The sequence below is a fragment of the Neodiprion fabricii genome, chromosome 3 (genome assembly GCF_021155785.1).
Source record: "Neodiprion fabricii isolate iyNeoFabr1 chromosome 3, iyNeoFabr1.1, whole genome shotgun sequence".
Classification (NCBI taxonomy): Eukaryota; Metazoa; Arthropoda; class Insecta; order Hymenoptera; family Diprionidae; genus Neodiprion; species Neodiprion fabricii.
This window is the reverse complement of record NC_060241.1, coordinates 24937305-24950715: the sequence shown is the minus strand read 5'-3', so window position 1 is coordinate 24950715 and position 13411 is coordinate 24937305. Positions and strand designations below refer to the sequence as shown.

The following is a 13411-nucleotide window of genomic DNA, read 5'->3' as shown; positions in this document are numbered from 1 at the left end:
ATTTAATGTTTTAATTGTAATGAGCATTAGTGCTCTATACAAAAAGCCGTGAGTATTCAAATATTGCAAAAAATAATTTCAAGACATAACTTATATTGACACAAGATTGTCGGTCGTATATAATCGTGTATGAAGTCATTACCTGACCTAGCTATCGGGAGGATGAAATGATCAGGCGTGATATATCTGTCGACATTAAAAACTGTTACGACCGACGCGATGTGACGGAGTCGATTTTTCCGTCTTCCATTGGCGTTAGAACTTGAAATTCAGGATTCAGGTCTCAGGATTCAGGATTCGGGGGTGTGTGCCGGTGGTCGCCATAGCGACAGGAGCCCCGGGACCCTCTGAGCCTGTCCCGGTCGGGAGGGAGGGTCGTTGGAGGGTTGAAAGGGTGGCTGACTGTCACACGGCGAGGGGTGCCACCGGGCCAAGATGGCCGCCGTGCGACACCACCATGTCAATAACACTCTGCGAGGCCCCGATCTCCTCTCTGCCTTCGACTGGCACGTCGAGCCCCATTCCTTGCCCCCCTCGAATTCAGGACCGTCTTCGTGTCTAATGCATCTGCCACGCTTTTAGTAGGCATCGCCTATAATTAATGCGAAGAGCACACGTGTGCCACGCCACGAGAATACCTATCTTTAATAATCCGCATTCAGCGACGACCTTATGTCTATCTACCTATATACACGATCCTGCCGAAATTATAATCTCCCAGGGTATCGTACTTCAATATTCATACGTATATACATATATATATATATATATATATATATATATATATATATATATATATATTTATATACGTTTTTTTACACGTCGCATGTGCATACCTTGATGACACAAAATTTTACGACAATATACCTATTCAATAGAAATATTAACGTTAAACAATGTTCAACTTTCGTTGTACACACGGAATGTATTTTCAATAGTGTTTACGTAACGCAGAAACTGTCGAAGTCGCATCATATAAACTGGCAAATATCGATGATAAATAACCCGAACGATATGTGATCCAAGGATTGAACTGTCGACGATATTCAACGATCGACGAATTCAAAATTGACAAGATCCTCAAAATGGCTGACACATTATTACAGTATTAATCCCCAATTTGTTTGCGGAATCAAGGTAACGACGTGACGTTCTGAATCTTTCAGAAGCCAACGCAAGTGCGAGCAATTAGAGAACGTCGCGGTTCAACTTGGTCAACAATATTATCGTTAACCGTACGACAAGGCAGCGCAACAGTTGCTGAGTTTTGCGGTCGCGAATATCCCTGTATTGAAATTCGCCTTCCAAATCAGAGGGTGGTTGCTGGTGTGTCCCCAGAGTTGGGGATAAAAACTTTCAGCTATGGTGTATACAAACTTCCGTGAACCAGGAGAAGTCAAGCTTGCGGTGAAACCAATTAGCGACGATTTCCAGAGCCGGAATTCATCGGTTGCGAATTAATTGGTACTTGATTTTTTGCACCCACCGCGGCTTAATGGCGAACTCGACGGTATCCCCGCCGACCTCTTGACAAATCACAACGGGACATCAAGCCCTTAAACTGAAAGGACTACTCCGCTCAGTTGCAGCTACCAAATCCAAGGTATTGAGTCTGCACGCATACCAACTTCACAGGAATATATATATTTATCTACGTACGAATTATGTACACAAGACGGTGGATTTTATTATAATTTCTGTGCCACGGGTGTGCAAACGTTATATCCGCGAACATAACGATAGCGCAGTAATTCCTGAATCATGTCAGTTAAACGATTCAGATCTGAGCGAAGAAGCCAACGTAATTATTTCACGTTACTTTAATTCGATGATTTTTTCATTTGAATACTTTTACTTGTGCACACCAATTGTTGTAGCTATAATTTTTCTGCTTAAAACGTTATTGTAAACTGACGCTTTACTGATCGTTTCTAATTCCAGGATCATCAATTCAGATATATTGTAACCTAAAAAGAAAAAAATGTTTTCTCAATATTAAGAGTGCATGCCTCTTGTTGCTGTCGACGCGTTGACATAAAGGCCATCGCAAGGAACCTCACGGAAAAAATTCTTAGGCTCTCTTAGAAATATCCCTCGGTCAACTTTACGATTACAGTGCGTGACGGCGCTTGCCATTACCCAAAGTGACCCTAGGGACTTTTTCATATGCGATGAGCTTATTGTCCGTGGCTTCGTTCTTTGCGATGAACGGGAGCAGCGCATAAAAATGTTTTTTTTTTTTATTATTCTAATTGATTAATCAGCAGTGCAGATTAGGTAGTCAGGTAAATTGGATTAGGATCTCATGACGGCTGAATTCAAATTTCTCTGGTGTCCGTTCAACTTCACTGGTAAACATCTGAAGTAAGTGCCTTTTCAGAGCCTAATACTAACGCTTGCTTAGGATACGTTACTGGTACAGTTTCAGGGCCCGGGGTATTAGTTTGATAGGGCCTACATATTGAGAGAGAGACAGAGAGAAAGCCATGTTTATTTCGTACTTTGGGACAATGCCCCCCAAGAGTACCGTCCGAATTAATATACTACATACAGGACAGACAGAAATGCATGAATCTAGAAAGGACAACTGAAAATACCATGAAAATATGTAACAAGGAATAGATAACAAACATGAAATGTTAGCCTATAATATAAGGTAATATAAGCGAATAAAATAAATAGGCAGTGAGGTAGGATAGACAGATGAATAAATAAATGAGACGAAACAATAGGTTTAAACAGGTAGCGATAGTCTAAATGAATAAAACAGATCGAATATAGATACAATCTGAGTAAAACATATATGAATATTGATGAAATAAAGATAAGACTAGAGAAACGATAAAATAGATTAGTAGTTGCCTACCATATTGCCTAATACTTGATCAAATTTTCAGACAAAAGTTGTCTGCACCCGATCAAGGCCGAATTCACTTGCTTGTTCAGAGCCTGACAGTGAGACCTGTTCATACGCGACATAACATTTCTGATAAGGATCCTATCACGTTATCTGATCCACACCAGATTTTAATTCGGACATGTATGACACGCACCGTAGCTGGCTTGAATAAAAATTGCTAATCGTTAAAGAGTGCAAATTTCTATAATTATCAAAGAGGCAGCAGTGTGCCTGTGTTTTCCCGTCTCTCTTCTTCTCGCTCTTGCTGCATCTTCCTCTAATTCTTCGCCGCATTCACTGAATTGACATTGGTAAATTGTTCCCCCCCCCCCGTGCTTTTACGGAAAATAATGAATTCAGAGCACAGCTGCGCTGCGTATACCATGCCAAGGAAGAAACAGACGCGAATAATTAATCCGCGTTATCACTGTCTGGTAATGGCTGGAATCTGAATTCAATCATTTGTCCGACTGCAGCAGAGTCCAGGAGGAGACTTCTGACAAAGGTATAGCCTATGAATCACGAATGATTTACGCTATCGTTCGTATTCGAGCATCGCGACGGCTGTCATCGAAGACAACAAATCATTCAGCGAACACAGGAGTGATTATAATATATCGGTTATTGTAGGTCTCGACGTCGAGATGAAAAAAACGACCAGAAGAATCGGAAAGAGATAAAGATACGTTAATTAGAGTTTATCGAGTGCATTGCGCGTGGTATTCATTTGCATTTCGTACTTACACACGTATGCCGGGATCACTGAAGTTTAAAAAATACTGATGCAGTCGTGTGATACACGCGTTCGTCAAATAACCCGAATTATAATTGATGATAGTGAGAGTCGAATATGACGCACGTGTTTGGCAGAAAGCGTCGTAATCGATGACATTTTCACTTGGTTATAACCAGAAATATACAAATATACAAGGCCTAAACACAACAAGGATACATTGCATATGACCTTTATTTATGTGGTTGTGAATAAATGGTGTTGATTCTTTAAATTATACCTCCGGTATATTGCAAATCCTGTAAAAATATTGCCAGTGATGTTTGTGCAATGAAACCATACTGTATATTATTTTGAATCTTCAACCTCATCGTTATAATTTGTTGAAATTCATTCGATTTCAATGGTGATGAAGTTTAATAAATTGGATCCGAATTTTACGAAATTTCTCAGAACCTTCGAGGAGAGACAAATGTTGGACCCAACCTACGGACGGAGTCGTAATCAATCCAACGAATCCAGCTTACGATTAAATTCATGCCGGCGAGGAAAATCGGGTAGAAATTTTACCCCGGACTGTATCCGAGGGTGAAAGCCTGTAGGGATTTTTCTCCCCTTGGGTGTTGGCTGCGCACCGTTCGTTGCCTGGCAACGGCACCCTCGAGGTCCGCGCTCTGATTGGCCCCTCTCCACTTCTGTCGCCCATCCCGCGCCTCCGATCCCCTATCTTAACCCTCGGCTGACTCTCCCCCTCGCTCCTCCGGCGCCTCCATTCGGCTCTCCTCCCGGCTCGGGTCACCCTCAGTTACCCCTATACACACGCGTCTGTCCTTGGAGGATCCTCCAGTGCCCAAACTGGCGCTAACTCGTCCTCGTCATCCGCAGGCGCTGCAACTCGGATGGGGTAGGTAGAGGTAAGTTGTAGGTGCAAAATACACATCGTGCGAAAAATATTCTTTCGAGGAAACAAGACGGCGCATATTCTCCTCCTGTTTCATTTGCGCCCTTTCCGTTCTCCTTCACTGCATCGTTATCGTCATCATCGCCGTTGTTGTTATTGTACCTGGAGATAAAGATCCTTAGAAGGCTTCGCCTCTCCTCGCCATTTGGATCCTTGACGAGTCGAGGTAGAGAACGAGGGGACGGGATACGACGGGATGGGATGGGATTAATTTACCAAGTCCCGGAAACCCGTGCGCGGTCAGACTTGGTGCGGTTGGTCCTCCTCACCGTCTGAGGATTTGATTGCGAAACCCGGGTGATCCGAGCGTAACGCGATCCTAATCCGGGTGAAATCTAATTGAAAGCGAAGCAGAGACGTGCCGAGCTTTAATCAGCCTGTTGAGCTTTTTTGGATCTAGGAGGACCTTGCGGGGATGATGACAAGACGTATTACACGTATACGTACACATCGCGGGCATACAGGGGTTATGTAAACTTCGAGTATTCGACGTATGCCGCGTCGATCGTCGCCGGCTGAACGGATTCTGCCAAGTGCAAAGATACGTCCAGTATTAGATATCATGTATCGTTTTCCAAGCGTGCGATGTTCGGTATACCCTTGTCTCGATCAGTTACAGACCATATTACGCAATGCCCTGGACGACAAAAGCGATGCGTGCCGTGTAGCGGAAATATGCAACCATGTTTTGGACGTTCTAACGTTAATAATGCATTCGTGCTGGATAGAGTGGCGTATTGGATGTAAAAAAGTGGCAGAGAGTAGTTGCGCACAAAAAGTGCACGCTGATGCGGTAACGAAAGACTGACTTCCTTTCGTACTCAGCTTTGCACTATATTACAGTTGTAGGTTGTGAAGTAGGTATATAGTAGATAGCGAGGAAAATCTCTAGTATATAAATGCGGTAAGATTTGAGATTACTGTTAAGAGGATACTGTTGTCGGTCTTTACCAACCGAGCAACATTTCGCTCTTTTTTACTATCATTGAAACCTGCGCAGCAATCCTACATGCAATGACTGTGACTGATATGAATATTTGTGAAATGTGTCTATAAACACTTGTAGTGCAGATAGGTATTTTGGAATAGAAAAAACTTGCCGGAAACTTGTTCATTGTTCATTGGCAGGTAATGCATTCGTTGTAAGTATGTATGAGACTGGGACATGTAAGTATAATCGCATACAGATTGCACTATACATTGTGATTATAATCTCGTTATAGATATTTTGAGAAGAGATTTGTGCGCGTGTATAAGGTGCAGCAGAATCGGCTTAAATCGAAAATTTAGCTTCGATGCGAGTCGCTTTTAACTCTTTGAATTTGAAAGACGATTAGATCCGAAGAAAAGAGATGAAATAAATAAATAGGATTTGAACGAAGAGAGTCTATACGAGATTCCAATTGTTCCCGCGATTTTAGAATCGAACAAACGGCTCAAGCGAACAACTTCGACTGGCGGCTCTTTCAACGGTCAAAAGGGCTTAAGTCGCGTCGGCGAGTTTCTTCTCGGATTAGGCCATTCTTCGGGCCCATTCTTTGAATGGGACACGTCTTCTTTTCAATTCTCTGCATTGCCGTGTTTTGACTGTACCGGCACTCGTGCGCGCACCTTCGCTTTCAACTCTTCGACAAACTCACATTTCGCAATTTCTGGGATTACCTGAAATTCCGATAAAGAACTTAAATTCTATTCTTTCTCGGCTCAGAAATCTGTTTACGGCGTTCGTGTATATAAATAGGAAAAAATTGATTCAGTAGATCGCGAGTAAAAATGGCATAGCCTGAAAACATTCAATTGTACGATTCTTCTCACGGAAAGATGTGTTCGATTGAATTATAAGCGAATAGAAGGTTATTCTGCAGATCACTTTTCTTCTTGCTCGTTGTTGACGAAATTTTTTCGAATCAAATCGGTTCTTCGATTCTTCGTACAGTGTAGAAACTGTGTCACTGCGCTACAGTCTTTGGAGTATAAAATCATTATAAAATTGGTGTAAGCATAAGTGCGCATCCGATTTTTAAATTTATTGTTGTAGATAAAGGCGCTGAGGAATGCGCTCCATCGACTGCGAAAGCGCAAAATGCTAAACCTGAACCGAGCTGCGCGCAGAACTGGAACAATGTTATTGGTACGTGTTATAAATGGTAAACATACAGAATTATATAATAAATAAACGATGTTTAAAGAAAAAAATAATTTACGGACGCTTAAATTTGTAAATGAGATACTTGTCAACACTAAATATTATAGATCTATAGAGTATATATTGATGACAAATATTCAGTTGATAGTAATGTTAAAATTGTGTTAGGTAAAATTTCGATGAATACAAAAATAACGCTACTTTTACTCCGTTGCAAAATTTTGTAGACATTTCCGATGACAATGAATTTCAACCGTGTAAAAAAATCTGTCATTCGCAATCGCCAAATTCCGCGTGCCAAGTCGAGAAGACGTCCACGGAAATCGTAATAGATGTCAGCCCCGATGCAGTCTTTGAAATCCAGAAAGTAAAAAGGTAGGGTTAGATTTCAAGATTCCATCAGCAATATCAATTCAATTTCTGAAGTCGTACCAATTTGAATTTCTTCGGAATTACAAGTAAATGTGCTACGATCAACTATTTATTGTAATTATAGTTGTTCTTGCAACATTAAATATCTTTAGTTTATTAAATCTTTTCAGTTAAATTTAAAAATTGCAAAATTAAAAAATTTATTATTGCACCAGCATCAAATTATTGCAACAATTACGAGGAAGTATAGTCCGAGCGACCACAATCAAAAAGTACGGTGATATAAACTGGATTTTCTTGTTACAGCTACAAAACTTAGTTTCATTTTGTACCCAGCAGTATATTTTACCGTTATGGTAAAAACTAAATATAGTTAGGTTAAAATATAGTTGAGGATTGTATAGTAACTAGAACTAGACTTTCGTCACGGTGTAACAAAATTTAACTCTCACGTAAATTTTTTCAAAATTTTGATGAAGTTCTTGGTATATCTGTCCGTTTGCTTACTTTCGTAAAACCGTCATTGTACGTTTCAGAAAGGTACCAAAAATATATTACGGATCGCGGACGCACAAGCAAATAGAGCAAGTAGTAAGGGAATTGAAGAAAACTGCGTACGCCTATAAAAAGTAAGTGAATAACTTCGTAAATAAGACAATTTCTTATTGCATTGTTTCTTGCGAAATTTTACAATGTTAAAGATTCAGGGAGACGAACCAAACGTTACTTTTCGTTTTCTTAAATGATATGAGCAACAATTCTTTTACCATCGATATTATTTCTAATCATCGTGTGATTTACGATAAACTTCAACAGAATGACGATTTTGAGCAGCAGGGAGTTCACTTGCATACAGGGAGGTGATCAGAATAAAACCGAGTTATGCACAAAGCTCCTCGACCCAACCAAGGTGCGCAAAATGTTATTGTTATCTGTTCTGAATGTTCAAAAGCAGACACCCACGACACGATGCAGTGTAACGTTGCATTTGATTTGCAGGGTCAAGGGTGCAGGTATTTCAATGAAAAAACTAGAACTAGAATATCGACAAACTGGGCTTTACACGGATTAGGAATCAACGGACCTTGGGATATCGAAGATTTGGTGAAAGTTGGGAAACAAGAAGCAGCCTGCCCCTATTTCGCAGCGAGAGATCTTATGATGGAAGCCGAAATTATTTTCTGCCCTTATAATTATTTAGTTGATCGAAATATACGCGAAAGTGTGAGTCTCTTTTCTACAGGAAACGTTCGTATTATAAATCGTAAAATATTATGGAATAATGCAGCGTGTAATTTATTACATGATTTATTCTGTAAATTCGATAAAACATATATTCTCAGAATAAATTACAAAATTATGAATCATCAGATATACTAGATCAAAAATCATATATCAACTATAGGTATGGATGACTGTATGATTTTTGATGTGATGTATGTCCGGTATACATGATATCTGACCATTTGTGCGTTTGTAATTTATTATGTGATTTCTTATATATTTTCATAACATTTTATGATCTATCGCATGAAAATTTTAAGTAGGGTTATATTTACAAACTTCATTGATCGTGTAGTGATGATCCTACCAATACACAATACAGGTACATATGCATGTACAAATATGTATAAGTGTATTTATCTTTTTTCTATCCGCAATTACAGATGCAAATAAATCTTCAAGGTGACATCGTAATTCTTGACGAAGCTCACAATATCGAAGAGATGAGCAGGGATGTGGGAAGCTTGTACTTTCGGGTGGACAAAATTTTAGAAGTTATAGCCGAGTCCAAGCTGCTTTGTATAAGACGAAAGGAGGATAATGCTACGTATAAAATAATTCAAACGTATCTTGAGAATCTTGTGGAATTCATTCACGTCAATAACCTTAATACGGTGGTAGGTGAATTATATTTGTAGAAATTATATTTTTTCACAATCAATCTGTTTGAAATACTCTATAGAAGTTTCTGTCAGCTTTCGAACCGAACTCAGAGCGATTCTGTCGCTGAAAAATGAACAAGGTTTCAATTTTAGATTCTTAAACATTTCCCTGGTTATATATACTATCTTGGAAAAAATTTCTCATCCAAGATCTCCCATATCATTACCGCGTATGCTCAATCAAGCCAAAATTTCATCTATTTTAAACTTATATCATTCAATTCTGCAGCGGATACCTGCACAAAAGCTCCGATAACTTTCGCTCCTGACCCGTACTATACGATATGTTTCATAAAATTATTATTATATAATAAACTGTAGGACAAATTCAGCGAAACGTGTAGCAGCGATTTTTGGACGGGTGTTCAGCTTTGCGAATTGTTCAATATTCATTCGTTGGGAAAGGGAACTGCGAAAACATTCGAAAAAGCTGCATCTGAGGCAATAATGGATTTCAATAAAGCGAAAGAGGAGATGTCCAGAAACCAGGATATCGAACCATTTCCCGTAATAACACCATTGACGAAAAGGTTTTTGGAAGATTTCACGCTTGCTCTTCAAGTTATGGCTTCGGAGAAACTCGCCAACGATTACAGGGCCTGCATTGTAGAAGCTTACGTCAAAGATTTTTCCCAAGTAAGTGAAATAGTTAATACAATCAATCATTTCCCCAAATATTTCACTCTGTTTAAAAGGTCGTCCTGGTCTTAAAATTCTAAACATAATTCTTCTTCAATTTAGGGATATTCCGAAAAGCGTTTGCGCACTCTTCAGATGCTCTGCATGAATCCAGCAGTCATTTTTGCGCCATTAGCGAACGCTGCAAGGTCCGTCGTTCTCGCATCCGGCACTCTGTCTCCAACGAGCTCGTTTCAAAGTGAATTGGGAACTGCCTTTCCGCACAAGCTAGACGCAAATCACGTTGTGCCGAAAGAAAATGTCTACATTAGAGGGATTGGATGCGGCCCCACCGGAGTTCAGCTCAAGGCGAACTACGCCAATGTGAACTCCTTGAGTTTTCAAGTGAGAAGCTAAATTACTCATTTTTGCGCTATGTATTCGAAAAAGATCCGGTAAATTATAATTTGAAGCAAGACGATAGTATCTCTAAACTTATCGTATGAATAAAAATGACTCACTCTGTTTAGTTAATTAGACGTTAAGAATTGAATTTGTTGACACACAATTCCCAATTGATAAAATTTTTTGAAAAGTGGGGTCGTTGACGTTTCACAACCAAACCCGGCAGCCAGATATTGGTGATAAAAAAATGTGATAAATCTCCGTCGAATAGCGAATCGCTCAATCAACCCGAATATGTTTCCAGGATGAATTAGGAAGACTGGTTCTCGATGTCTGCAAGGTTGTGCCGCACGGGATTCTCTGCTTTTTCTCGTCGTACAGTATGATGCAAAAGCAGATAGACAGATGGAAGCTAAATTCTACCTGGGCACGACTAGAAGGTATGAAACACGTCCTCCAGGAGCCGCGAGGTTCCAGTAACCTCGAACCGGTGATGCAGAAATACAGAGAAATAATCAAATCGACATCGGAAGGGCCGCAAGACGGCATTACCGGAGCTCTGTTGCTCGCAGTTTTTAGGGGAAAAGTCGCCGAAGGAATTGATTTCAGCGATAATGAGGCACGCTGTGTCATGGCGGTACGTCTGATGATTCTTTTGTGTGTGCCATTTGAGCGAATGCATTTTACGTATCATTGTTAAACGCCAAAAATCGAACGGAAATCTGTTTGATTCTCAATTCTAAATGGCGATTGAACAACGCAGGTTGGGATACCCTACGCCGTCAGAAAAGATCCGTCGGTAGATACGAAATTCACGTACAATGACATGAATCAGCTGAAAGGTTTGCTCAAGGGTGGCGAGTGGTACGCTGTGCAGGCCTTTAGGGCTTTGAATCAGGCCCTTGGACGTTGTGTCAGACATCGAAACGATTGGGGAGCCGTACTTCTTATTGACCAACGGTAAGCTCGAGCACTGACAGTGCATGTTCATTTTTTTTCCCACCTATGGAACATCTTCAAACACTTGTTAATTCAATTACTGAAATTCTGAAATATTGCGGTTACAGATTTACGGAAAAATCCAGTTACAACTATTTACCAAAATGGGTAAAGACAATGGTAAGCGAACGGCTCTGCTGACTAAATCGATTTTTGTCTTTGCACCGCAATCTATTTACCCTGAATTTTTTACTTTCAGTGGAGAGATTCTGCGCGGTATAATCTCACCTGGGAACTAGAGCAGTTTGTTGCCAGACATGTGGAACGAACAAAAAATGAAAAATCTGATTCTGTTGACCAAAAAGTTTTGGCCCCGTAACACATGCATGTAGACTTTAAAAAATCATCGAGTTAAGCCTTAATAACTGTTATTACTTCCGATGACTGTGTTATATTCGTCTTATTTTACGAATAAGAAATAGTTTCTAATCATTACTCTCTGCAACTCTGCAAAATATCAACAAGCAGTAACGGAACATCATAACACTTTTCCGCATTTACGATTTTGGTGACTTGTAATTCTACTATTATGCTAATTAATTCTTGTCCGGTTCAGGAATTCGATAATTGTACCTTGTGAATTTCAAGAAACTGTAGCCTTCGTCAGGTGCTGCAACTACCAGATAATATTAACTGATGTCAGAAATCACATTCCCAATTTTGGAATACCAGATAAATCCGTCCGTATATACTCGCTTGATCCGCGTATGTGAGATTTCTTTTTGAATATTATTTTTCTTGTATTTTAGAACCTTGTTGCAGGAACATTTCGTTGAAAAATTTAATATTTTGAAATGTTGAAATAATTTTGTTGCGTTGAGATGCAGGAGCAAAATGTAATGTGTTCTTAAATGTACCGATCGTGTAAATTGAAAGTTGATATACATGTCAAATTGCGTGAAGAAGTCATTTTATAATGAAAATATCAATCGTTTGTACAAAATAAGGTTCTATTACGTTATTAAATGTTAAGTTAGATATAAATTACATATTCGTTGTATCACGTTTCTCCAATTTCCTTAAGTTTTTTTTCTTCATCTTCTTTATCTTTGATGTATTTTTTATCTGAAATTACAAAATTTCATTTTGTCACTTGACAAAAAATATTCACACTACGCGTATACTGAGAACAAATAAAAATTTCACAAAGAATTATATATTGTCAAATCCAGTGAACTTACAACTTGTACAATTTCACTTTTCTTTCTGTTTTCCTCAGCTCGCTTCAAGTTATCAATCCTTCGTTGTTTTTTAGCCTCTCTTTCTGCTTGGCGTTGCGCAATTACCGATCGTGATAATTCTTTAATACGCTTCATGTCATTCCTCAATTTTTGCTTCTTTTCAAAGGAGAGACGAGTACCACGAGTTTTAATTATCGATGAAAATCTAATAAAAATTTGTAAAGAAACAGTTTTGTTTAGTTAACTTTAGTTCGTCAGTAGTTATCAAAGAAACATATTTCACGCTATTCAATCAACATATTTTTTCTACTGAATAGAATAACCGATATTTATTTGAGAAATATTCAGCGGTAAATATGTCACTTGATAATTGTGTTGAATATAAAAGAGTTGTTATTTTTCACCTGGTTTTTTGTTCCTTCCAAACTCTTCCAGACTTTGGTTTGCCTTTTGGTATAGTGAGCTTCTCCACGTGTTTTTCCAGCTTGTTTACTTTCTTCAATGGATCACTCACATCTGGTTTTGCCTTCTCACCCAATATATCTTCCATACGAATCACGTTTTCTTTGACTTCAGTCATCTCGGTATCAGTTTTCTATAATACCCTGTATTTATTCTTTATGATAACACAACTACTATTTGAGGTTACTACGCGCTGAACAACACCCGCAAATCATGGGTCAGGCATCGAAAGAATGAAGACATGCTGATGAATGCCATGAGCATCCCTGACGGCAAGGGAACGCGTCGGTAATCAAGGTAACTGTAACTAGCATCACTCGCTTACGAATCTGTTACCGACGAGTGACTCGAGCCTCTTCCGGTACGTACATCGGGATTTGTCGGAATTCTGACGTCCAACGGACATTTTTGGACAATTTAGAAGTTAGACTTTGAATTCTATCGCAAAATTGTACTGAGACGCACAATCAGTAACTTGGCTCGCCAAATATCGACTACCAAGGTAAGGCCCGAGGAGTCCCTCCCCGGTTTAGCTTATTTTGTGGTATGTTATTCATCGAAATCTAAGAGCCGGGTATTTTGTTTCTCCCGACAAACGGTTATAAAGGGGTGAAATCAACCCCCAAAGTCAGGCATCCCAGCGGTAGCTTCGCAGTTTCGCAGGCTTCCAGTTGAGATATTAGAACGAA

At 39.5% G+C, this 13411-nt stretch overlaps 2 protein-coding genes across 2 annotated transcripts in view; one reads left to right on the top strand and one right to left on the bottom strand.

Annotated features, from left to right (window-relative positions):
* The window catches only part of LOC124177853 (Fanconi anemia group J protein-like), a 69051-nt gene extending 57154 nt beyond the window's left edge, over window positions 1-11897 (top strand). Inside the window, exons 5-16 of the mRNA XM_046560723.1 lie at window positions 6632-6724; window positions 6967-7114; window positions 7648-7740; window positions 7928-8021; window positions 8111-8335; window positions 8779-9012; window positions 9379-9693; window positions 9799-10080; window positions 10385-10717; window positions 10844-11040; window positions 11148-11199; window positions 11279-11897. Of these exons, the coding sequence (XP_046416679.1) occupies window positions 6632-6724; window positions 6967-7114; window positions 7648-7740; window positions 7928-8021; window positions 8111-8335; window positions 8779-9012; window positions 9379-9693; window positions 9799-10080; window positions 10385-10717; window positions 10844-11040; window positions 11148-11199; window positions 11279-11398 (2186 nt within the window). The 3' untranslated portion in view covers window positions 11399-11897. The remainder of the gene's footprint in view (window positions 1-6631; window positions 6725-6966; window positions 7115-7647; window positions 7741-7927; window positions 8022-8110; window positions 8336-8778; window positions 9013-9378; window positions 9694-9798; window positions 10081-10384; window positions 10718-10843; window positions 11041-11147; window positions 11200-11278) is intronic.
* A 75-nt stretch (window positions 11898-11972) lies between these two features.
* Window positions 11973-12956, bottom strand: LOC124177854 (coiled-coil domain-containing protein 86). The gene is made up of 3 exons (XM_046560724.1): window positions 12665-12956; window positions 12261-12465; window positions 11973-12144 (listed from the first exon to the last, which is right to left on the bottom strand). Exons 1-3 carry the CDS (start codon window positions 12838-12840, stop codon window positions 12064-12066), a joined length of 462 nt encoding a protein of 153 aa, XP_046416680.1. The 5' UTR covers window positions 12841-12956; the 3' UTR covers window positions 11973-12063.
* Between the last annotated feature and the right edge of the window lie 455 nt (window positions 12957-13411).